Raw genomic sequence first — 24,402 nt, 5'->3', positions numbered from 1 at the left:
AACTCCCTCTCCCCAGAATACAATTATTAGAGATCGAAAACGCACAGATTAAGGTCCTCGACAAAGTTAAAACATTGGGCATGATGATGGAAGCATCATTAGGAGCCAAAGCACAGTCGCAATATATATTAAAAAAATGTATTTATTACCTTAGACTCCTTTACCTATCCCTCTGCAAATACATCCCCTCTCGAGCTCTTCACTCCTCTACCTCCAACTCCCTCAGGGTCAGTCGGTTTTCAAAGAAACGAGCTGGGGGTAGATCTGTCTTTGGCTGGGGCCTCCCTCTGGAACAGCCTCCCTGCCACTCTAAAACTTGAGAACCATCTCCGGTTCCGGAACCACCTCAAGACCTTCCTCTTTTCATCTGCCTTCGCTCCCCCTCTCCCCTGCTGATCTGTTCTCTCTTGGCACCGTGCACCTGGCCACCCTCTGTCTTCTGGGCCCAGTTACCTGCTCACCCTACCACCCTCCCGCACTGCCTCCGGCCCACCCCTTGCACAGGGGTCTGTATCTGTACCCATACAGCTCCCCCTTTTCTTCCTGCACTTATCAGACCTACCCTGTCTGCTGCCTTAAACCTAGCACTTGCAAATTGCTGGCTGCACTACCACTGTTTGTTGCCTTTATTATTTATTTATTGTTATTTATCTGTTTCTCCTCTGCTTCGCACTTTCCACTTCTCCCCCCATCCATGCACTTTTCCCCCTCCCCCTCTCCCATGCACTTGCGCGTTCTCAATGTCACTGGGCCTAGTAAGATCGCGGTTTTGTTCTCCCCTGTTCCCCCCCCCCTTGCCTTGTCGCGCTCTGAAACACTTGTGTACGAGCACGTTAAAAATAAAATATCAATATCAATTTAAAGCTATTAGACCTTACCTACCAGAGGACAACTGAGCCGCAGTTTCTAGGGCAACCATTTTATCTCGTTTGGACTATGGTAATGCCCTGATGGTAGGGGCAAACAACAAATGTCTCCAAGTTTACCAGATCATACAAAATAATGCAGTCAGAATTATTAAGAGCATACCTAAATTTGACCACATCATCAGCAACTCCAGGAAAGAGCTGCACTGGCTTAAAGTTGAGAATAGAATTCAATTCTCTCAAGGCTCTCACCATAGCACATCGTTGTATCCATGGGAAGGCACCAGGGTACTTGAAAAAAAAAATACACACATGTACCTACCTGCACTCTACGATCAGCAGATAAAAATAAGGTTGCGGTAGCAAAGCATAAACATAAGCTAGGTCTAGGTAAATCCTTTCCGACTGCTACAGCAGGTCTATGGAATAACCTGCCCATTTACATAAGAAAAGAGGCGAATTACTTGAGTTTTCGTAAGCAGGTGAAGACGCATATCTTTAACTAACGGTCTTCTTAAAATCGCCAAGTCATTCCTTTTCTGCCTGTCTCGTTCATTTTTCTAAGTACTTTGTGTCCATGTATCTGCGCCCCGAGACTTGCGAGTTACCGGCGCATTAGAAATTAATAGAAATAGAGAGGATGGGGATTGGGTGGCTGAGGTTAGAGAGGGGGTAGAGAGACTTTGGGTTGATGGTAGTTGGTTGTGGGCACAAAACATGAAGAATAAAGCAGCCTCCGAAGGACTTGTCTAAAGTAGCCGAAAATAGCCCAAACAAAACCCAAACAACACGTAAAGGGGTGGGATGGGCGAGTCGGGGTAGAGCTCAGGAGTGGGGTTGGTGTGGGCATGGGGGGTAGTTTTGAGTGAGCGTGGGGTGGGTTAGTGGGTATGTAGACAGGCACACTCAGGAGGACAAAAAACAGATTGGTCATCAAAAGTAGCCCGAAATAGCCCAATTGTCTGTGAAAAAACACAAAATAAACCAATATAAAATCCCAGCACCTAACTTGCTTCTTTCAAAGCTGCTGATTGGAGCAGATATTGTTAGGGCACTTCTAATTGGGTAGTTTGGCAGAGGAGTTTGGAAAAAGAGATTTTAGTGGTTTAGCAAGCGCAACAAAAACGTGCCCTGTTTTTATGCTCAAACACAAGTACCCTGGTATGAACTGGTAATGTTGCCCTGGAAATGCCACTTATTAATTATTCTATTGCCAATCAGTAGCGAGCTCAGCTCCCTAGCCTCACAGGAAGAGGCTTCTGTCTGGGGAGAAGTGACTGAATCCTGCGATTCCTCGGTACATTGGCCTTAAATGATTTCTAAAATACTTCGGAAGGTGTTCGAGGGATAAGGACACCATGGGGCAGGGGACAGGTTGTGTGCGCCTTGTATTTTCTGCGCTCAGCAAAGGGGAACTTACGGCTGAGATAAGAGATTAGGGAGGAAGTAAAAAGGAAGCAGCACAGTAAAATGCAATGTAGTAAACACTGTTTGGGTTTTGTCTCCCTTTTGTTCAGCAGTAACAAAATACTCCTGAATGAGTTTAAAAGAGGGATTTGTTGAATCTCTCTGCATGCTTAGCAAGTAAGGAAAGCCTTTGAAAGGAGGTTTGAGGGAGGAATTGTTAAATGGATCCTCAATTAGAGTGTCCATTTTATCAGTTCTGTTGTAATGCACAACATGTCATAATCGCACTTCAGAGCAGAGGGAGTGCTTGCATGCAAGGGAGCGTCTGTGGTTCTCGAGGGATCGTACAGCAATACACATCAAGTTTGATTTCAGTTACTTCTGAAACACAATCAGCTGTGCAAGTCTGCACTAGTTAAAGATCCACGACAAAGAGGATTAATGATAGTTATGCCACATAATATTTATCCATCTGGCAAGAGACCAGACGGTGTTGGGAAGCCTTTGCAGGCTGATAAGTACAGGGAGTCTGATTCTGTAAAAGACACAGAGGCACCAATCTTCAGTCCCCATGAAGTCTTCCAAACGTTCACCCGCTGCAAATACCCAAGATCGCTATCAACATTTGCTGATATAATGCTACCAAAAGAATTGAGATGCCTGTTTCTTTTAGTACCATCATGCTTTTCCCCCTTTCTGGCCAAAGTGGCAAAGTAACTGTCTTAAGGGACTTCTACATGGCATTGCTTTACCCCCAGAGGAAGAGTACAAATCGTTCTCCTTTCGTACTCCTTCTGTCAACAAACCTCACATAAATTAGAACAATCCGGAAAGACCGCCTAAGAGACAAACTTTGTATTAGTCTTGTTTTTTCTTGGCATATTAAAAGCAGGTGAAGAACATACTACAATAAACATCCAAAACCCTGGCATCTGAAAATCTTTAGGAAGAAATCCAATAAAGGAGCATAGCCAGCTTACCTGAAAGGGCATTAAAAGATATTGGAGGATTGGCCAAGTAATGAAGAACTAAGGGGTGCTTGTTGAGAGAATACTAGCACTTGGAGGACCTTGTGCCAGGCAGATACTGAATGACTTGCCCTTTCTACTCCCGGAGTAGCTGGAAAATTAAGGGCATTCAGCATGTGCTGAAACTGAATTGAAACCAGGTTTCACGCACCAGTAGAGTCCTATCACACAAGCGACTGTAAAGCTTTTAGCTGTCATGAGGGCCAAAGAATCTTCCATGAGTAAAGTCTTCGTCAAAAATCTGGTTTATCTCTAGCAATATATGGAATGCACCAGGCCACTAGGGAAAGATCTTGTCCCACCGGATGTGGATTGCCTTTGTGATCTGTGAGACTTATGTGGGCAGTCTGGAATGAGAATCGTTAAATCCGTGATAAGTTCCAGAATAATTGGAAACCATGCTTGCAACACTGGAAAAGAGTGATGATCTGACTTCTTGCTCCTTCCGAACCTGAGCCAGTGTTGTCAATTCGCAACCAGGGAAAGGGTGCTCAGCCACTCGGGTGGCTGAAACAGCGGGTGAGAACACACTGAGCCATCTTGATTGTGGGGAGGCAACAGGGAGCCTGTTGCCTTACCACTTACCCACCCTCTCCCAAACCCCAAAACATACCCTTTGCCCACCTCAACCCTCCCCACTTACCTGCTGGACCAGAGCTTTGTGCTCCGGTCCTGGCTTCTCCCGCCCGTGGCCATTTGTTGTTTTTTTCTCGAGAGATTGGCTTTGCGTAATACACACGCAGCCCATCTCCAGGAAAAAGAAAAAAACTATTTGCACCCGGCAAACCCTGGGGTGCAAATCACTTTCCCCCCTTGTCAGGGTGTGTACATGGCCGGTAATGGGCCACAGCCCTCACGAGGCCCTCGCTTTGCACGTGCCGGCATAGGCTCGTGCTGGCAGGACATTACTGGCCATGTATGCCCCCCGACTCGGGGGTGATTGCTATATTATTCCAAGACGAAGGTTCTGTTATGTGGATCTGATCCACAAGCAGATCTAACGGAGCATTGGCACTCTTAGTTTGTGGTCTGCAGCATTCAGCTTCTTTTCCTCTCCAGTTTAGCTTTTTCCATTTATGAATCTTCGCAGGTTCTTAGGACTTTTTCACTTTTCCACACAACATCCGGTTAATGAAAGTCTTCTGTTGGTGATTTTTTTCGACAGTCCTCTTGTATGGGATGTGAAGAGATCTATTCTAATGGGAAATCTTTTGTGCCCTTTTTCCAATAGAAGGGTAGCTCTAGCCAAATGTATGGGAAAGAAATCCTGTAGAATTTGGAAGTTCCCAATTGTAAGAAAAATGATAACTCTGCAGGCAAAAACAGATCAAAGCATGTGTAAAGTCATGTGCAATTGGTTTCATGAAAGAAAATGGACTCGACCCTGTACTGCCTGGCCACATAATGTAACTATTTTAGGGTGGCCTTTAAGGGAGGTAAAGAGCCTGAAAGTTTCTTTCCAGACAGCAGGATTAGAAGTGAAGACTGGTGAATTGTTATAGACTCCATTCTTTATAGTTGCATTGAAATCAGAAATAATGTCATGCTCTGTGTGGCTTTATAGATCCTTGTTGCCTCCAATTGATTGTTTTTATCCTATCCGTTTTCAGAAGGTCGAACTGGTGTGCCATTTGTGGATGCCAACATGCGCGAGCTGGCCATGACCGGTTTTATGTCGAACAGAGGGCGGCAGAATGTTGCAAGCTTCCTTACCAAGGACCTGGGCTTGGACTGGCGGATGGGAGCTGAATGGTTTGAATACTTGTTGGTAAGAGCATAACATTTTTCTTCCATTAATGTGCAACACCCGTACTGAAAGGGGCAACTGGACACTGTATAGAAGACACATTATGCAATGCAGTTTACATCCAGGTGGAAAGATCCATTGGTAAAATTGTCCTTACAAGCCCAGAACAAGATTTGTGTCGGTGAGGATCTTCGTGCAGTGGCAGAGTATTCCAAACTACTGGAGCCAGCCTCAAGAAGACACACTTTTGGGTTAGACACCTTTGAATGAAGGGGACTCTTTAGGATTTTAGCCCGTAGATATATGCCCACATATAGTGGCCGTGTATATTTCACATGGAAAACACTAGTAACCAATGCAGAATCCAAAGACGGAGGATAAAACCGTATGCTCAAAGAACAAGGCACACAGCACCATTCGAGCAACCTGGCTCTGTACCAGCTGACATTTCTGTGTTACACATACAGTGAGCTGTTCAAATAGTGCATTTCTGTACTGAAGATATAGACGAAAAATCTCATTGTCTACCAACCCAAAATCAATGATGGGAGGGGACCCAAACCTCTGACTGTCCTGAAATAAACCTACCCAGCCTTTTCTGCTGTGTACCTTGTGCACCCACATTAAGACCATGATCAAACAGGGCGCTGAGGATGAACACGTGGGTAACGGGTAGGGTTACGCACCATTAATTATTGGTAATTTGCACTGTCCCAGACCCAACATCCAGGGTCCTTCAAAATCAATTATTGGCTCCTTGTCTGGATTCAGTTCTAATCAATTTGCTTTCATCCAGACGGCGACTTAAGTAAAAACAGATTGGCTTGTGCACACATTAGACTGGTTTCGTTACTGGGACTGTCATCTGTGTGTCGCCCAGTGAGGGAGTCTAGGGAATTTTGGTGGCCAGCCACCTGGGCGCCCCCAGTCCTCGCCCAAGCCATCAAGAGTCAACAGCAGGCCATGTCAAAACTCGCCTCTTTTATTCTGCAAGTAGAAACATGCTTAATTGGACAGGTAAAATAGGGTACAGTGGGGCGCCTTGGCCATTAGTAAGTGATTTGCCATGCCATTCAGCTCCTGATGCCCGATCCATGGATCGGGCAGTACATTTCAGGTTTGCAAGCGCTGGCATGGTGCGTGGGACAGAGTTGGATGCAAAACCTACAGCAACATGAGAAATCTGGCAGCACGAGCATCCGTAGTAGGTGCCAGTGCACTGGAACCATAGAAACAAACGCACTAGCATAGAGAGGAACAGGAAAGTGAGATCATCAAACCGCCATTACACACTGCTTGATTCCAACATGGCTCATAGGCCACTCGGATCAAGGCACAGGTGATAGGAAACATTGATGGAGGCACCACACCTGAAATTAAGTGAAACGCAGACCCAAGCACATTGGAAGTAAGTGAAATCAACAGATAAATACCTATCATGAACAATGTCACCACTAGGAAAATGGGCCCACCAATCAGAACACTCCTTAGGGCAATTACTCTGTCACTACATACATAGAAGCCTTCCGAATGAGTGAGCTTTCTGGTTAGAATTGTGTTCGGAGAATTTGGGTTACAGTGAATGGAGGAGGAGTAGTAGCAGCAGAGAAACAAAACGTGTGTTAGCAAAACCAAAGAAGCCAACTAGATTGAGGGAGCTTGAACACGAGGTGGCTGTGGCAAATAAAACACAGCAGAAAACAGACTAAGTCTGGCAGGAGCCACACATTGAGAACAGCAGTTTGGGAGAAGCCAGCTGTGGGATCTACCAGCCCAACCAAAGCATTTTACCCATCTTTGAGAAACCAGGTAGGAGGGTAGAAAATCATACAGTGAAGTACCCAGATAGTGGGGAGAATGTGTAATCGAAACGAAAAGAAAAACCACTAGGACAAGTTACAAGATTTGCACTGGTAACGCACTGGAGAAACCAATAGGGCAAGACGGGTAAAAGACCGGGCCTGCGGTCTTGAGGCCACCACATCATTCAATGGATGAAGACCAAGGCAAAGTCCAGATCAAGAGAAAGGCAAAGTCAAAGGTCAGGGGAGCAAACACTGTAAAAATGTTGGTGGGGACGTAGAGGAATGGGTGTATGTAAAGTTTGGGATGGCGTGGCCCTGCCCAGGCTGTCTTGTGCTAGCATTGTTTAAAGACTAATGGATTTGCACAACCTCACATGCTTGCCACTCAAAGGCCTATAATATGATGTAAGTGAGGGTTTGAGGCCTTTTGAAATGCAATGTCTGTGAGAGGGTGTCTAGGTGTGTTGCACAATGCATAGGGGAAATGAGAGTAAATATCTTCCCACTTGCTCCCTAGCCTAGAGCCTGAATGGACAGATCCTGCAAGGCAGAAAACTAGTCGAATTACCATTTGATCGAAGTAAAATGGTCGAAAAAAAAGGTCGAATTTTTTTTTAATTTATTTTTTTATTTTATGGGGGGTTGCCCCCACAACCCCCCTTTTTCTTTATTAAACATATTTTTTAAGCAACCAAAACTAAAAAATATATATAAATAAATAAATGCGACCTTTTTTTTTTTTCGACCATTTTGATTCGATCAAATGGTCATTCGATCTTTTATTTTCGACCATTTGACCGGACACCCAAGAAGAGCCCAACCTCAGAGAAAGAGGGGTTAAACCTCTCATACAACCATCGCCATGAATAGGGGTGCGTACAATAACAGCTGGTGAAGTGAAATTGGTGAAATTCACCCCAATTTCGCTTCACCACCAGACCACATTTGTTTCCATAATTCGCTACTTTTTGTGGATTTTTATTTTGGGATTTTTGTTGGGATTTTTGCATGAAATTTCTGATAGTTAGGGTGCTGATACTTCTTGTAGCCCCTGATTGGCTAAAACATTGTCTACATTTCTGATAGTTAGGGTGCTGATACTTCTTGTAGCCCCTGATTGGCTAAAACATTGTCTACATTTCTGATAGTTAGGGTGCTGATACTTCTTGTAGCCCCCTGATTGGCTAAAACTTTGTCTAAAAATGCTAAATTTCAGGAAAAAATATGACATTTCGGGCAGGAAAATGAATTAAATGGATAATTTCGCTGCACACCGAAATTGGTGAATTGGGTTGTTTTTGTCCAGAATTACAATTTCTCAGCTTGAGTTAATTTGGGCAGATTCGCCCACCCCCAGTAATAAAGATCTTAGCAGGTCACAGGTTTTCGACCATTTGACCTAGGTTCCCAGTCAATTGGTCGAAAACATTTGGTCGACAGGACAACTGGTCGACACCATTTGGTCGAATGCCAAATGGTCGAATTTTTTTTTTTATTTTTTTTACCCCTTTTTTTGTTTTTTTTTGGGGGGGTCCCCCCCCAACCCCCTTTTCTTTTCTTTTTTTTTTTTACCCACACGAAAACCCACAAAACACATATATATATATATATATAAAAAAAAAATCGACAATTTGGCATTCAACCAAATGGTGTCGACCAAATTGCAGTCGACCAGTTTGCTGTCGACCAATTGACTGGACACCTTTGACCTACAACCCTCTTCTTGATATTCTCTACTGTGGCGGATGGCCATTAGTGATAACATCATTAGTCATCTAAAGTTCTTAAACGTTATTTTCCTTATTTTACACCCAAAACGATAGTTATTTTCATAAAGTCTCTGGTCCTCTTTCCGAATGTTAGCTATTTTCTCCCTTGGCTATCTCTTGCTATGCCGATAATGTCTCAGGTTCTTTTCTGTGTATTTTATCTCTCAACTAGCTCTCGCTATATCTAGCGGGTACCATAGTTCATCTTTATTCAGTATTTCTAGATTCCCCACAGTTTGTCTATAATTGCCATTCATAGATTGTCTTTCTTGGAATGTCTAACAAGCCTCTCCTCTGTGAACACTGACTCTTGCTTTCTCAGAGCTCCTTCAAGTGTAAGAGCCACAATTTCCAGTAAACACGTCTTCATGGGTGCACTCTGTCCTCAGCCTTTCTTGTACCCAGGAGTTAACTTTGGTTCTCTCGAGACCTTTTTGGGCCACCTGCTCTGCCTGACGGATGCCAGAACCACTCTTCCAATAGGTACTTCTTTGGTTTGTTCTTCTCTTTCCCTGCACCTATTGTGTCAAACAGCACCCTCTGGTTCTATGGGGGCCTTTGAGTGACGCAAGCTTTGCCTGGTGATCCAGAACCACACATTCCAATAAACACTTATTTTCAAACTTTTAGCATAACTTGTCCATTTTCCCTATTTGTGTCGTTTACATTCTGTTGAGGAATGCCTGGACTACAACTCCCAGCATACCTTTATTTAGTCAGCCTCATAGCGCATTGGGCACGTTTCTCTTTTTTCTGAGGCTCTTGCCCTGCACTAGGGAGTGCCCGACCTGCAGTTCCCAGCATGCACTTCATTGGTCTGGCTTTTGGCGCTCTTGGCACTCTAGCTCGCCCTTTTGTGCTGCAGTTTAGGAGTGTCTGGACGGCAGATCCCTATATTCACTTCTTTGGTCCAGTGCTTTCCTTCACTACGCCTCTCAAGTCTCTCACTATCTTTATCAAGTCTCCCAGGCTTTGCCCCCTCATGCAAAGCACTATGGTGTGCTCTCACTGGGTCTCTCACATTCAGTACTTTGGCATTGGCTCACTGCATCTCTTCCCACACTTCAGCATCTGCTCAGTGAGCCGGTCTCTTTCTGGACACTAGTGCTGGCTCACTGCCATCTGACCCTGTGACTCTCGACTGTTTGTTAATTCATTCAGTCACTTCAACTATTGTTTGTGAGTTTCCCTCCGTGGGCCATGACATTTTCCTCCTCTCTGCGAGTCTGCTTCAGTGGGAAACACCATTAATTTGACTGTGGTAATGCCTTTTGGGTGGCCGTATACTCAACATGACTGACCGTTGTGATTTATACCATATTTGATGCATCGTCTTTGTTGGCTGTCCTTTTCCCTTTTCAGGTTGGAAATGACCATAAATGATCATGGAATTTTGTGGGTGTCTTGCAGATGCCCGGAGAAGGCACAGTATGTATCTGAAATGGCTGAAACTGGGTAGAGGAGCTTTCTTGTCCTGATACATATTTCAGCCCGAATGTGGTGGCAGTTGCTTGGGGAGCCGATTGTCCAGCATTGGACAGCCACTATCGTTTAAATGTTGCAAATTCATCTTCAAATTAGCTGGAGTTCCATAGCCCAGGATTTCTGGATAAACGAAGCAGCTCTGGTGCCATTCGAGATGTCCACCCTTGGAGCCAAGTATCCGTTGCTGAAGGACCAATAGATGGACATTGGACGATTACTGCTGCAACCTATGTTGACAAAGCCAGCCACCGCCTAGCGACTCTCTGCCTTCTAATTGATTGGCGAGTCCTGGAAATGGTGCTTCCTTTGTTGGACTGGTGAGCATAACCAGTCAGCAAGCCTGCTCTCCTGTCCTCATCACTTAGAGCTTGGAAGAGTCAGTGGGGCTTCAATTGTCGTCATCCTCTTTGGTCCTCTTTCGTCTTGACGGCCACGGTGTATGGGCAGCATCTATCCTGGGGGCTGAAAGCTTTGCAAGCCTCTTCTCTGCACAATGGTACCTTTGCTGCATTCTTTTAACACGAAGTAAGGCCAGCCTGGAACCAACAGAGCAGCAGTTAAGGGCCTCCTGGCCATTTGTGGAGACACTGGAACTGCTCATTTCGTCTGCTCCTTCTGATTTGTAGGAATCCAGGACGATCCGTCTTCACTGCATCCAGGGGTACCGGCTGCTTCCTGACCAAATAGTTGGAAGGCATCTTTCACCCACAACCAGTGAGCCTCCTGCAGCAGATCAAACCGTGATCACAGTTCTCTCAAATGATACTCTGTTGCCTGAGATTGTTGGTTCTTTCACTCAGAGTCCAGGGTGCCGGGTTGTCTATATGTCCTTGAGCCACCACCATCCCCCATATGATGTGATGTTCACTTGGCATATATCCTTGCCTTGCCATAGATGGTGGAGTCTGGTCATGAGAGAACTGCCTGGGATCATCTTGAACATATAGGGCTTGTAGTCTGAACTGTCTTTTGCAGGAAACCTATATTTGAGATCATATGAATTTTACCTTGACTCTAAAGACTTGCTTTCATGCCCATTGATTTTCTCTAGTCGACCTCAACCTAAATAAAGCGTGCAACAAGGGTTCCCTATCTGTAACACTGCTGAATACACTGTTGTACGATAGGGTTAGAACGTCTTAAGTTTTGCTGTGGGTTGGTGGTGCCTTATAACCTTAGAATGCCTGGAATTTATGTTTAACATTGTTGTCTTCACTTGAGGAACAGTTGGTGTTCTTTTCAATGAAACCGTGTTAATGCTGAAGTGATTTGTAGCCCATTGATGGTTACCACACTCTAATATATAAGTGTAGCTATTGATTTACTTAGTTTGTAGTTTATTACATGTAATACAAGTGTGCTATATTGTGTAAATACAACTTTGTGAACATTCTTATACTGGCAAATCTCTTGTACTTGTAACTGTACTTCACACCAGACCCGTGATCTTCTAGGTCCAAGCCTTACTGCTCAGCCTTGTTACAAACTAAGAGTTTGGTAATACCTTTTGGGTTTAGAAAACTTTTTTTTTTTAGTTGTTAAAAACAACTTTTCAAATCTTTTGCATTTACACATATATCAAAAAAGACAAACAAAATGACATATACATAATTAAAATATACAGTATACAATGTATAAAGGGTCAACAAATTACCCCATAGGCAAAAGTTAACACAGCAACACATTAAAAGAGTGAAAATTGAAAACTACCATAAAGGAAATGTATGTTATGCGCCCAGAAGGTCACATCAAGACATCAGTAATTAGTGACCTCTTTGCCATTTTGATGCTTTACTTTTCATGAATTTTTATGGACTCAAAATCAGGGACAGTTGCCTCAAGAAAATGCACAATAGCAACCTTTACAGCCAATTTTGGGCTTGTAAACATCAATCTCCAAATTACCATTTCATCCAAGTCGGAATATAAAGTGAAAACATTTTGAAATAATTTCATACGAAGCGAACTTAGACCAGGGCATACCATTATCAGATGTTGAAGAGATTCTTTTTGTTGCATATTTAAACAATATCGACAAAAATGATGCTTTGGCATAATTGCATTTCTCCTCTGGAGAACCTCTCGGGTGGGCCATAAATTGAGACGAAACCGCATATATTGCTGTTGAATATGCGACGAGGGACATTTAATTAAGTATTCAGCCATCACTCTGTGTCTTTTCGTCCCAAATACTGAGGCATCAAAATCCTTATATGTTTGACAAGCATCCAGATTTACTATCCAGTCATATTCATAGATCTTTTTTTTTTGCTAGTTCTGGATTGGACACCAACATCTCAATGCTTATGGCAGCATCGGCCATAGCACTAAATAGGACTGTGCACCACTTACTAGGGAACCCAGTTAGTGTTGACAACAAGTAATGTGCTAATGTACTTAATACATTAGGTGCATTTAGACCCAAGAGACACTTCAGCAATAACGCACACATTTTCCACAAAGCCTGCGAGTGCAGGGATAATGAGCCCAGCTCAAAACGTATCATGGGCAGCGGGGTGCAGTTAGGTAGTTGTAACACTTGCCTCCAGAATTAAGACTCTTTTATTCCAGAATTCTCGCTTTTGTGGACTTCCCGGCCTCAACCCCATAGAGGACTATTGGCACTACATTCATTTGAAAGAAAGATAATATATGCCTAAATGAAAATTTGCCGAATCTATAGGCAAGAATCTTGGCCTGTGAAGTAAGAGCTTGTAGTTTAGACTTCAGTTCCCAGTTCTGGACTTTTGGAGTGATGGAATTCGTAAAGATGAAACCCAAGTATTTATATTGTTCCACCACCCAAGTACCTTGTCCTGAAGTGTCCAAGAATCTCTCTTTTTCCTGCGCTTGAGAGTGTTGTCGCACACTACAATTTGAGATTTAGTTCCATTTATTCTTAAGTTATTAACTACAGTGTATTGTTCCAGCTTATCTAACATTTGTTGTAGGCCGTATGGCGTTTAGGACCGCAGAACTAAATTATCTGCATAAAGTAAATACTTGATTTTGTTATTTCCCAACTTTGGGGTGGGGGGTCACAGCAGATGTTAGTAAAGATCTCTCCCATATCAAATATACAAAAGTTAAATAAGCTTGAGGCCAACGTACACCCCTGTTTCAATCCTCTTAGTAGCAATTGCTGCAAAGAATCCCCTCAAAAGTTAGGCGTACCTGCATTTTTGTCTCCGAATGAAATAGCATCAGTAAAGTTAATAATGAATTTGGACAATTGTGCTTTTTGAGTTTCTTATACATTAATGCTCGATCGATGGAATCGAACGCTGCCCGAAAATCAATGAACGCTAGGTGAAGCGGCTCTCCACGGCCAGCGTATTGCAATTTGATCAAATTTAAACATAGTATATTTGGTATTGTCCCTAACACAGATACAAAGCCAGATTGATGACAATCTCTTAGTTGTTCTTGCATAGTCCATAGATTAAATTCCTTTAACAGCAATCTACCAAAGATTTTTCCTGGCACATCCGGGAGGGAAATCGGTCGATAGCTACTAGGAGCTTGCCGATCACCCTTCTTAAATATTTTTAAAGTGTAGTTTGAAAGACCACCTGGTCCAGCAGCTTTGGAATTGGATGCTGTTTTGATTAGTAATAATACATCTTCATGATCAAAATCAAGATGAAAGTGACCATCCAATTCCAAAATATCAAAACTTTTGGAACCTTGGGGAGCTGAGTATAAGTCGGAAAAGTACTGTCTCCAAGATTGTTCAGTAACCTCATTAGATTGTGAAGCGATATGCGAGGACCCAGTGGCATGATTGATAATATTCCACATTTTGGCAGTGTTCTTTGTTGCCAAGGTACTCAACATAATGGCACCATCGTTTTGATACAACTGTGAGCGATGACTTTTTACTCAGTTTGCATACTTCGTTTTGGTTTTTCTCACAAGTAAGACCCTGATATCAGGAGGATGCCTAGAAGCTTGCCTCAATTCAGCACGATGCACGGCTTTCCTTGTTTTCATCACCTGATCAAAACGATGCCGATGTTTAACTTTACTTCGCATTTTTGATCTTGGGTTCTGAAACAGTTGCATTGTGTTACCATACTGAATACCCATGTTACTCACATCAGTAGGTTTTTGGTTGATAGAGTTTGCCAGATATTGATTAAAGTGTTGTAAAGCATCCTCCGACCATCCGAGACTATTAAGCCCGGGATTAACAAGTAAACACCCTTCTCGATGTACGTTCTCACCTATTTTTTTTTTTACATATCCATCCCACCATTTAATTGCCAAAATATTGTGATCGCTTTGATTGACGTCAATGATCACAAATTATTGACAAATGACAGCAAGGTGTGACTCACATAAATGTTATCTATGATTGACTCCCTTTGCCCGTTACACCAAGTTGCCCTTGGGGGAATGTCCTCTTTGAACATACCGTTTAGCATATATAGATTACGAGATTTAATGAACATGTTCCATCTATGTGCTCTTCCCCCAGTAGGTAAATTATTTTTGTTCAGGGCATTGATATTCAAATCTCCAGCTAAAACTAGATGAGAGACTGTATTATCTAGGGCAACCAAATCAAGTAGGTTTGTTAGATCCTCAAAAAATACCTTGTCCATTATAGCCACTGAATTCCAATATATGTTAAATACAGCATATTCAGTTCCCTCAACCATTACCTTTACTAAAAGCATATGATTATTTGGGCAAGCCCAAAATTCGGATGACATTCCATTTCTGATTTTTACGGCAGTTATTGGGCCAGAGGATGGTCTTCCAGAGGATGGCTTATATGCAGGATTGAGATGAACATCAAATCCATTCCACACCTGAGGATCTATAAATCAGGTCTCTTGCAATAAAATGAGGTCAAACCTAATCTGATTTGGGTCATTGTTGAGGACGTGAGTAAAACCTCTGGTGTTCCAGCTCAACAAGGAACTCCGCTCCTGCTTATGTAGGTGATCTAGTTAAAGCTGTTCCTGGGAGCATTTGCACGGGCATTTACTGAGATTTGCCTTGACCACAATTCCTTCCCGCTTAAAGGTTCCCCCTGTTTGTTTAGATGGATGTACTTGGGAACTATCAGAAAGTCGAACTGGTATATGTGATTCTAGTATGAGGTCAAAACCTAGATCATGCAGATGGGCTTTTGTTGACCAAATGAGATTTTGCACCACCCGGGAGTTAAGCCACAATCTCACAATATTAAGACTATCGTCCCTCAAAAACTCCACATACTCCATGTCAGCAGAGTTGATGTCTTCTCGTTGGACAACTTCAGAGAAGACTGCTAGAACAGATCTTCTGTTAAGGTCATATTGCTTGCAAGTTACTGGTCTACAGGCCAAAATTAAGGACTAAGGTGGCGGTCTTTTTTTTTCCTTCTGGCTTTGGCATGGCAGCCCTGGACATCTGGTTGTCATTGTTGTTATCTCTTAATAAATCCGTTTTTGTTTTCGCCTGTATTTTTCTTAGAGCAGTCTCTAAATCCATCATTTCAGATGCCATATCCGAGCCTTGACATAAAGAATCTAGAGAATCTGTTTTCTTATGCGAGCCTGCCATTAGCTCTCTACCACCTCCTACTGACAAGGGAGTAGGTAAGAGTAAAGCTGGAACTTGGGGTGTGTTCCTTTGTGTCCCACCCACTCTATTTTGGGGAGACCCCAAGTTTTTTGCACAGTTTTTGTGTGGCTCCAAACTGAAATCCTGCGCCAAAGATTTACTGGCTGTGGATGGGAGTGTTGGAGACTCAACACCCAGATTTAGTGGTAGTTGCAAACGGTGGCCAGACATGTAGGCATCAACTGCCATTCTTATTTCATGTCTGTGTGCCTCAAGGGCTTCCTGGTTGCTCAAGGCTGTCACAGTGGATCTAGATGCATTAACGGACCCTGTTGGACCCTCACCACTTAATTTTTGTTGATTTAGAGCATTGTGTTGGTTCACTTCGTTTACCAGTGCATCTAAGGGGGCAAACTCTGTGGTCCGCGGAGAGGGATTGCACTCAATGGCTTTAGCATGCATCTGTTTATATTTTTTTTTATAGCCTGTGATGCCGCTAACATGCTTTTTTTAGGAAGCGTAAGTGCCTTGAAAAATTGCTTGGAGCTCAAGTTAGCCACTAGTTTAGGTGCACTGTGATTTTTAGGTAATCTACCACTGGGAATTTTTTTATTTGATTTCACTACCAGGGGTAAATATAGTGTACACTTTTTTTTTGTCAATGTAAAAGCAGCCAAACGAGTTTGTGATGTTCAACGGTTCAATTTGCGTAGAAGCTCCTACACTTGGGAAGGTTTCAACAATAATCCCATCAATGTGGGGAATGACAAAGTCTACGTTCTATATTATTGCAGACGTTTGAACAACAACTGACAACGTTGCTGTCTCCTTAACTCTCACCATACAAGGCGTATGTAATTTAGAACCAATCCCCAACCCAATGGTATCTTGCCATGTATGCATGCGATCTAACAGATCAGCCGGTTTTGCTAGTTTGATTTCAAGTGTCTCAAATAGTTTCCCTAGTGTTTGAATGGCAAAATTCATAGCTTGCAATGTCGCGTCAAGTAACCGCTCATTTTGCAAGCCTGATTGTACTGTACTCCTTTTGCTTAACGGAGATATAGGTCTCCTTGGAGTGGGATGCATGAAGGATACACTTATGGCAGAACTGGTGTAATTAACCGGGTGTTTCAAAGAGAACAGGCGACGCCGACAAATTGTCAGGTAGAGTGTGCCCTGAGAAACCAGACCCATCGTCATCAAGATCAATAACCGGTACATCATGTATAGACTTTTCAGCCAATTCCTTAATTGTATTTACTTTGGCATTTGGAGGCAAAGCTTTTAACATAATGCTGTCACTTAATGAAGAATTATTTTTAGGTGCCATTTTAACATCATTGGAAGTATCAGACTCACCCATGTTTCCCACAACAGAAGCAAGAGAAGGGGACAACTTACTAATCTCCACCCGTTCTAAAGGCTCACCTTTAGAGTCTATGAGAGCCTTTGTTTTCAATGATTTTGCAGAGGTGGACTTAAAAGGGACCGATGCCACTTTTGAAAGTTCTGTGTTTTCCACAGCTTTGCTGGTTTCCGGGAGCCTCCCCGTGTTGTCTTTACAAAAGGCATGAATGTCAGAGTTCCTTAAGACTTTGACAGCTGGTTTCAGCGGTCTCCGGGCTCTGCGGGCATCCAGAGTTGAAGACAAGCGACTGGCAGCGCATAAAAGCCCAGTAGACTCCGACATGCCTCTCCCTCGAACCAAACGGGGGCTTGCATATGATTGTAACACACACACACGTCCTAGAGGAACGCATTTGCATTACCCCCCCAAAAGCACGAGACGGAGACACCCGAAGTACCTCAATGCCGCGCCGCCGCAACGCAGCGGCGAAGAGGCAAAGAGATACTTCAGGTACTTCGCCTGGTGCGCGCTGCCTGTTGAATTTAACCGCTTGTTGGCCAAAGGGGCGGGGCCTCAGCAGTTCAAGCCGTATAACGGCTATTTAAACACGTTCAGTGGCAATGAAGGATGCACAAGTCCAAAGCGTTGCGGAGCAGCGTGAGAGGCAAAGAGGTATGTCAGCTTGTGCCTTTAGAAAATTGAGGTATAGTGGTTCTAGTGTAAATATAATAAAACTATAATTTTATATGAATAAGTTTGAGGGCTTCTTTGATGTGCATGTCTAACTGTGTTCAGCATGCTTACCTACAGCTCACATCTTCCTCTTAAAATAAGCTGACTGCTCTGCCACTCTACCAAGGTCCTGAGTTAGTACAGACTAATACTAAGAGTTGGGGATCTACAAACCACTGGGATAGCTTACTAAAGTTTTACTATCAGTAGGACTTTAGGAAAACTCCCCTAAAAAGCAACGACATACACTTGGAACCGAAACAATGCACAAAACAAAAATTCGGGGGCTCTGCATCCTCATTCATAGCAGTGGAACTCGCTCCCAAAGAAGAGATCACCTACTCCTAAAGTCCTACTGATAGTAAAACTATCCCATAATTGCAGGTTTGCAGAGTGTTCCTGAGTTTTTAGCAGCCAAGTCGGGGGTTGTCTGGGTTGTTTCACATTGGGTCAACCCTTCAACTTTATTCCTTTTCAGTTTAGCGTCTAATATTTCTTTGGGTGATCCAGTTTCAAAGTATTTTCTTGCGTTGCGGTGGGGTTTCTCTCTCCGGTGTTTTACTTCAGCTTGGTGCGGCAAAGAGACATTTTTTTAATAGCTTCCTGAATTGTAGGTGATCTTCTATACCTCATACGTTTACACTAGAACACTTCAGAAGACTTTGGAATATACTTCAAAGGCCACTTTCCTTTTTGTGTTTGTTCACGGTTACATTTGTTGAAACTTTAGAAAGGGAAAAGACAATGCTATTGTATTATCGGTAATTACGCGCACAAGCGGTTCTTAGCAGATTTACAGTAAGACATTTACTCTGCAAACACATACTAGAAAGTAACTTAAAGGAAGGGATATGGTTTGATAGAGTAAACTGGTCTAGTTCAAGGTGCTAGAGAAGGTTTCTTTGCACAGCAAGTAAGTCCAAAATCGCAACCCTAGCTAAAGGCGGTTCGGAGAGGGCTCAAAGTCTTAACAAGCAGCAGAATATGAAGAGTTTCTGTATATTTCTTCAAGTCTCTAGTCTTTTAGAAGCAGAAGTTAATAACTAATGATGGAGGGTTCCCTATTTAGGACTCGATGAATGGACACAAGCAGCAGCTTGAGTCGGAGGTAAGAGGGGGTTGCCCTGGACAGCTCTACGTGCACTCCAACGCTCTGGAGCGACTTTCTGGAATCAGGTAAGCAATACCTTTTTCTCCCACAGTACCTTAGGTTAGAAGCAAGTGTCTGTGCTGGATGCTCCGTGAAGTTGCAGCTCTGGACCCGACCTCCGGATTCCTTGGTCTGATGACTGAAGGCAGGACACTGGATGGGGTCTTTCAGCAGCAGTCTCGAGAGAGGACCTAGAGCACGACTTTCAACAACTTCTTGGTTCACTCTGCGGTTTTGTCGCCTTTTCTGCAGCACCATCAAAGAACATGGATCGCCCGGTCAATCTTCTTCACTTCCACGCTCTGATGAGGGGGTTTGGGTGAGTTGGATTGGTCTCTGGAGTGTCCTTGAGGGCTCATCAAAGATCTGGACGTATTCAGCCTTTCAAAATGGGCAGCAGGTCTCCTGGTATTGGGGTTCTGCAGCTCTGGAAACTCCTAGGACCTCAGGAGATGGCTCAGTTCAAAATTTGTCTTGGGACTGGTTGGTCCGGCCAACCAAAGGGAAGGAGTCATCCTCTTCAGAGTTCCTCTGTCGCACAGAATACGGGGTCAGGACAGCAGTGGTCGCTTAACGGTTTTACAAAGGGTCTGCAGGTGTCTCTGGTCGTCGTCTTCTTTGGTTACTTCAGCTTCCAGTGGTCAACTTGCTTTTCACTCCAGAAGCCTCACCTTTTATACAGTTACAGAACATTTTCCTCTGAAATCTCTCTCGGCAGGTTACAGAAAGGGGCATTTAGCTGTCCAAATAGGACAGCCAAGAACCTCTGTACGAGCTTGTCCTACTCAGGCACTCTGGCAGATAAAGGACAGGGGGGGTGGAAAACTCCTCCCCCACTTCCTGCCTGTCCAGACACTCTGGAGCATAGGTGGGGACACCCAAGTGTTCCCGCCAAACCAAAACACACACACAGGCCTTCCCATCCCAGAATGGTAGAAGGACTGACAAAGAACAACCACACTAGTAAAGGCGAAAAAAGAAGCAGGGGCCCCAAGAGAGACTATGTACATAGCCTGCGGTACACAAATGACACAATAGCTGGTAGAACGCGTCCACTGCCACCAGCCATAACTAGGAGAGTGTCTATGTGACTAAAAAGTCACAGGAGCAGAGATAAGGGGAATACTAGGTATCCCTTTGGCACTCCACATAAGGTGGTGTGTGGCAATCTCTCAGGATATAAAGTTTTAGAAGAGATACTAGGTATCCCTCTACCCTGAAGAACTGTAGTTGACTTGAGGATAAGAAAAATAATCTCAAAGGAGGACCCTAGCGGTCCCCACCAACACCGCCCATAAGGAGCTGTGTGCTGCAGTAGTAAAATACAGATGCCTTTAAGAGCTATGGAGCAGACAGACTCCATGGTACAGGAAGAATACGAAGAATAGAGTTTCCAAAAGACAGAGCCCACAAGAATGAATGAGTGGAAAAAAAGGCTCCACTCATTCAGGATTTAAAGAAAAAGGTCCAAAAGTACAACAAAAAGTGCTGGCGTTCTCACTAGAAGAGAGGATGAAGCACAAAAATGATAAATCTCCCTAACATTGGTGATTTATTTTCCTGTATGAATTCCGCTCCTTAGCCATGGATCGCTCTGTGTGTTATCCAGAACATTTTGAAGATGTGTTTTTTGACTGGTAACCAATGCAGTGCTCTTTGTGCTGGGGTAATGTATTCTCTTCTAGTGAGTCTAAGAATTAGTCTTGCTGCTGCGATCTGTATTCATTGTAGCTTCCTCATGAGTTATTCTGGCATTCCAAGGTAGATACTGTTGAGGGCGTAGTGTATTCTTGACATGATGAGAGAGATGGAGTGTTCTGTGTGTGGAGGAGTGGGAAATATCTTCTTGGTCGTGTGTAGGTGGAAGCCTCATATCTTAACTACTTTTTTGACTTGTGGTTTTATTGTGTGTTAGTTGTCCATTAGGATTCCAAGATTTGTGACCAGATTTGGATGGTTCTGGTGGGTTTCCCAGCTCGGTGGGCCATGGAATTTGATGGTTGTTCAACAGATTGTTTGGGGCGATCATGATTGCGGTTTTGTTGAGGTTGAATTTAAGGCTGTTGGTGCTCATCCACTAGTTTGTCAGTGAGGCAGTCGGTGAGTGTTGGGTTTAGTTCTTCGCTGTCGTTGATTTTATAGATGATTTGAGTGTCATATATGTAGTTATAGCAGGTGAGGCCATGTATTTTGACTAGGAATAAGGGTGCTCATGTAGGTGTTGAAGAGTAATGGGGATAGCACTGAGCCCTGTGGGACTCTGCATGTTGTTTTTCGAGCTCCTGACTTCAATAGCGCTATCCAGGTTGTTTCTGTTCTTTCTGTCAAGGATTTTAGCCAGAGGAGAGCTGTGTTGCCAATCCCAATATCTTCTAGTCTTTTGATGAGTGTGACTGTGGTTGACTGTGTCGAAGGCTGTAGCATCAGTGCTGAGTTGACGTTGGAGTCTACGTTGTTCTTTAGATCGTCCCATAAGGATAGTAGTGCACTTTCCATTTCTCTCATGGGTCTGAAGCCTGTTGTGCCTGATCCAACAGCTTATTGCTTTCTACATATTCCAAGATTTGTTCATAGATGTAGCTTTCTAGTAGTTTTGACGGGTATGGGATGTTTGAAATTGGTCTGTAGTTGGTTAGGGTCTGTGTTTCCGGAAGTATCTTTGAGGAGTGGTTTGATGTAAGCTGATTTGAAAGTTTGTGTCATTGTTCCTGTTGCTAGTGAATGGTTGAAGAGATTGATGTAGTATTCTGCCGTTGTTCTCTTGGTGAGGATGATCTTGTAGACGTTGGGTGGGCATAGGTCTGCTGGACTGGGCACTCTGTTGCTTTAACTCAACAGACTATTGAAAGGATCTGTCAGTCAGCAGGAGGTGGTTTAGTCTAGTCAGTGGTTCCACTGTTGGCTGGTTAAGGTGGTCACTGGAGCTTTTTGGCTTGTTTTTTATGAGTTGCTGGATGCTAGTGATTTTTTGTTCTTGTGGTTGGCAAGTTCGTTGCATAGTTTTTGCGTAGGGGTTGGTAAATCTAGAACTATTGATTGAAAAGCTGGTGTGTCAACATGCACCTCTGTTTACAATCACATTCTGTGTTTACAGCTGAGCTTGCATCCCCATTATGTCAATCCTAACACGTGAACTGGTATTTGTGGTGAGGACCATTATTGGCTTCAAAAGGCCTTGAGCATTCCCCAGGCTGAAAGTTACCCATGCCAAAAGTTCACACCATTGGCTTGCTCTATCAACGGCCGGTCAAACACCTCTGTAAAGTCGATAAACGCCACGTAAAGTGGTGGTTGACTGGTTAACAGCGCTTTGATCAGATAGTGCTCGAAGCCCTAATACATTGATACTCTTAGAAAAGCCTTTCCTGTAGCGCTTCTGGGCACGCAGCAGTATGTTATTACTTTCTAACCAATCCATAAGATAGTGGAACCAATGAGACGGCAAAGACCTCACTGGTCATATCCAGCAAACCTTTCATGCAACAATTCCCTGCGTAAGCCTTCAAAGCTTTTTTTTATATATAGATATAACTGTACTCTCCATCCAGGTACTTGGCAGTAGTCCATTCTCGGTCCCTCTTCTAAACCAGGATGAAGACCCTGGCTCAAACATTGTTTTTTTTTTTTTAGAACGGCATTTACAAATCTAAAAGAACATTATCACATCTGGAATACTTTTTCTAGTTGACAGTTTAGCTAGCCTTTGCCCTAAAGTTTAGATTATTCTTTGTTGTTAAACCTACTTTAATCCAGGCAGGCTTAGCTCTGCCTCTTTGAAGGCCAACGATGGTTTAAAAGGTGTGCCGTTCAGTGTGGTAAACGTTCCATCTTTTAACAACACTCTGACACTTTGACATCACAAGGGGACTTGGTTATGTATTCCTACATCGCTTGCCTTTTCTCCATACCATTGGGATGGGAATTTAAGCAAGGGTGCTAGAACCAGATCACTCTGGGCAAGTGTGGCACTTGCAGTGCCACACCTGTGCATTGAATTTCCCACTCACGCACTTTGGCTGCGAATGCCAGCCCTTTTCCCAATGTGGATGCCGCACCGGCACTCTACAACATGTAGTTTGGAAGTGTACGACGTGCTCTTCCAGGATGCCATGTTAGGTTCTGGATTGGACAAGAATGGAATGACGCATGCTAAGGAATTTTAATGTATTGCTATTGATATATTATTTCTATCGCGCTCGTACACAAGTGTTTCAGAGCGCCACAAGACAAGGGAGGGGAACAGGGGAGAACAAAACAGCGATCTTACTAGGCCCAGTGACAATGAGAACGCGCAAGTGCATGGGCGAGGGGTAGGGGAAAAGTGCATGGAAGGGGGGAGAAGTGGAAAGTGCGAAGCAGAGGAGAAACAGATAAATAACAATAAATAAATAATAAAGGCAACAAACAGTGGTAGTGCAGCCAGCAATTTGCAAGTGCTAGGTTTAAGGCAGCAGACAGGGTAGGTCTGATAAGTGCAGGAAGAAAAAGGGGGGGCAGGAGGTTGTATGGATACAGATACAGACCCCAGTGCAAGGGGTGGGCCGGAGGCAGTGCGGGAGGGTGGCAGGGTGAGCAGGTACCTGGGCCCGGAGGACAGAGGGTGGCCAGTTGCATGGTGCCAAGAGAGAACATATCTATGATGCTGTCATGACAGTCTGTCGTTTGTTTTCACTCAATGTATTCCTATGCAAGAGTGATGATTATCAATGTGCCTGTAGTTGAGTTCACCAGTAAGAGTTAGGATGGTCAGTATTATTGTAGTTGGTTTTCAGCATGCGCGTGCCAGGATTCTCAATCTCTTTGTAGTTTGTCTTCACTAGAACTCTCCTTGTGTGTTGTATCTTGTACGATCGCACGTGTGGAATGTTGTTCTGCATTCATGGATCAACATTCCACACGGGCCAGTTCGTTGGTGTTTTGGTGCCTGGTGGCGGCTTACCTGCTATTGGGTCCAGAATAAAGCAGTAAACGCCATTACCGTGCCTCAGTTTACTTCACTGACGACGGTGGAAGTCTGGACCCTGTCTTCCCACTCGTGCACAGCTGTTGGTGGCCCTCGTCGGTGGTCGGAACTCTGGTGCACAATCGCTCTTAACTACAACTCCCAGTATGCAATGTTTGTGGTTCTCAATCTCTTTATAGTTTATCATCAATTCAACTCCAACATAAAATTGTTCTGGTTGTCACGGTGGTATCAAAACCACATAGGTCTTAATAAAGTGTCAACACTTCCTTTGCAATCCTCTTAGTCATACTGGCAAGCGGTATCGACATCACAATCTAAAGCACAGGGCCTTCGCACTTAACCTTTCCTCATAATTCCCTTTCTTTTCACCACTTTCTCTGAACGTATCACAGCCGTGAGTCCTACAACACCGTGTGTAAAGTAGTTCGCCAGTACTTTTAAACAGGGTGGACTACTGGGAACCAAAAGAGGCCCTGGGAATCATTTACAACGTGGCCCCATGTTACACGTTTTCAGCAAGCCCAATCATTTTCTATGAGA

At 43.7% G+C, this 24,402-nt stretch overlaps 1 protein-coding gene across 1 annotated transcript in view; it reads left to right on the top strand.

Annotated features, from left to right (window-relative positions):
- LOC138569624 (cryptochrome DASH-like) overlaps positions 1 to 24,402 on the top strand; it is a 490,626-nt gene that overhangs the window by 318,106 nt on the left and 148,118 nt on the right. Inside the window, exon 11 of the mRNA XM_069647757.1 lies at positions 4,912 to 5,069. Coding sequence (XP_069503858.1) covers positions 4,912 to 5,069 — 158 coding nt within the window. The remainder of the gene's footprint in view (positions 1 to 4,911; positions 5,070 to 24,402) is intronic.

This window comes from Ambystoma mexicanum, chromosome 2q (genome assembly GCF_040938575.1).
Source record: "Ambystoma mexicanum isolate Mex_15411 chromosome 2q, UKY_AmexF1_1, whole genome shotgun sequence".
In the NCBI taxonomy this organism is placed as follows: Eukaryota; Metazoa; Chordata; class Amphibia; order Caudata; family Ambystomatidae; genus Ambystoma; species Ambystoma mexicanum.
Note: the sequence above shows the minus strand (reverse complement) of the source record. Positions and strands in the feature narration are given on the sequence as shown.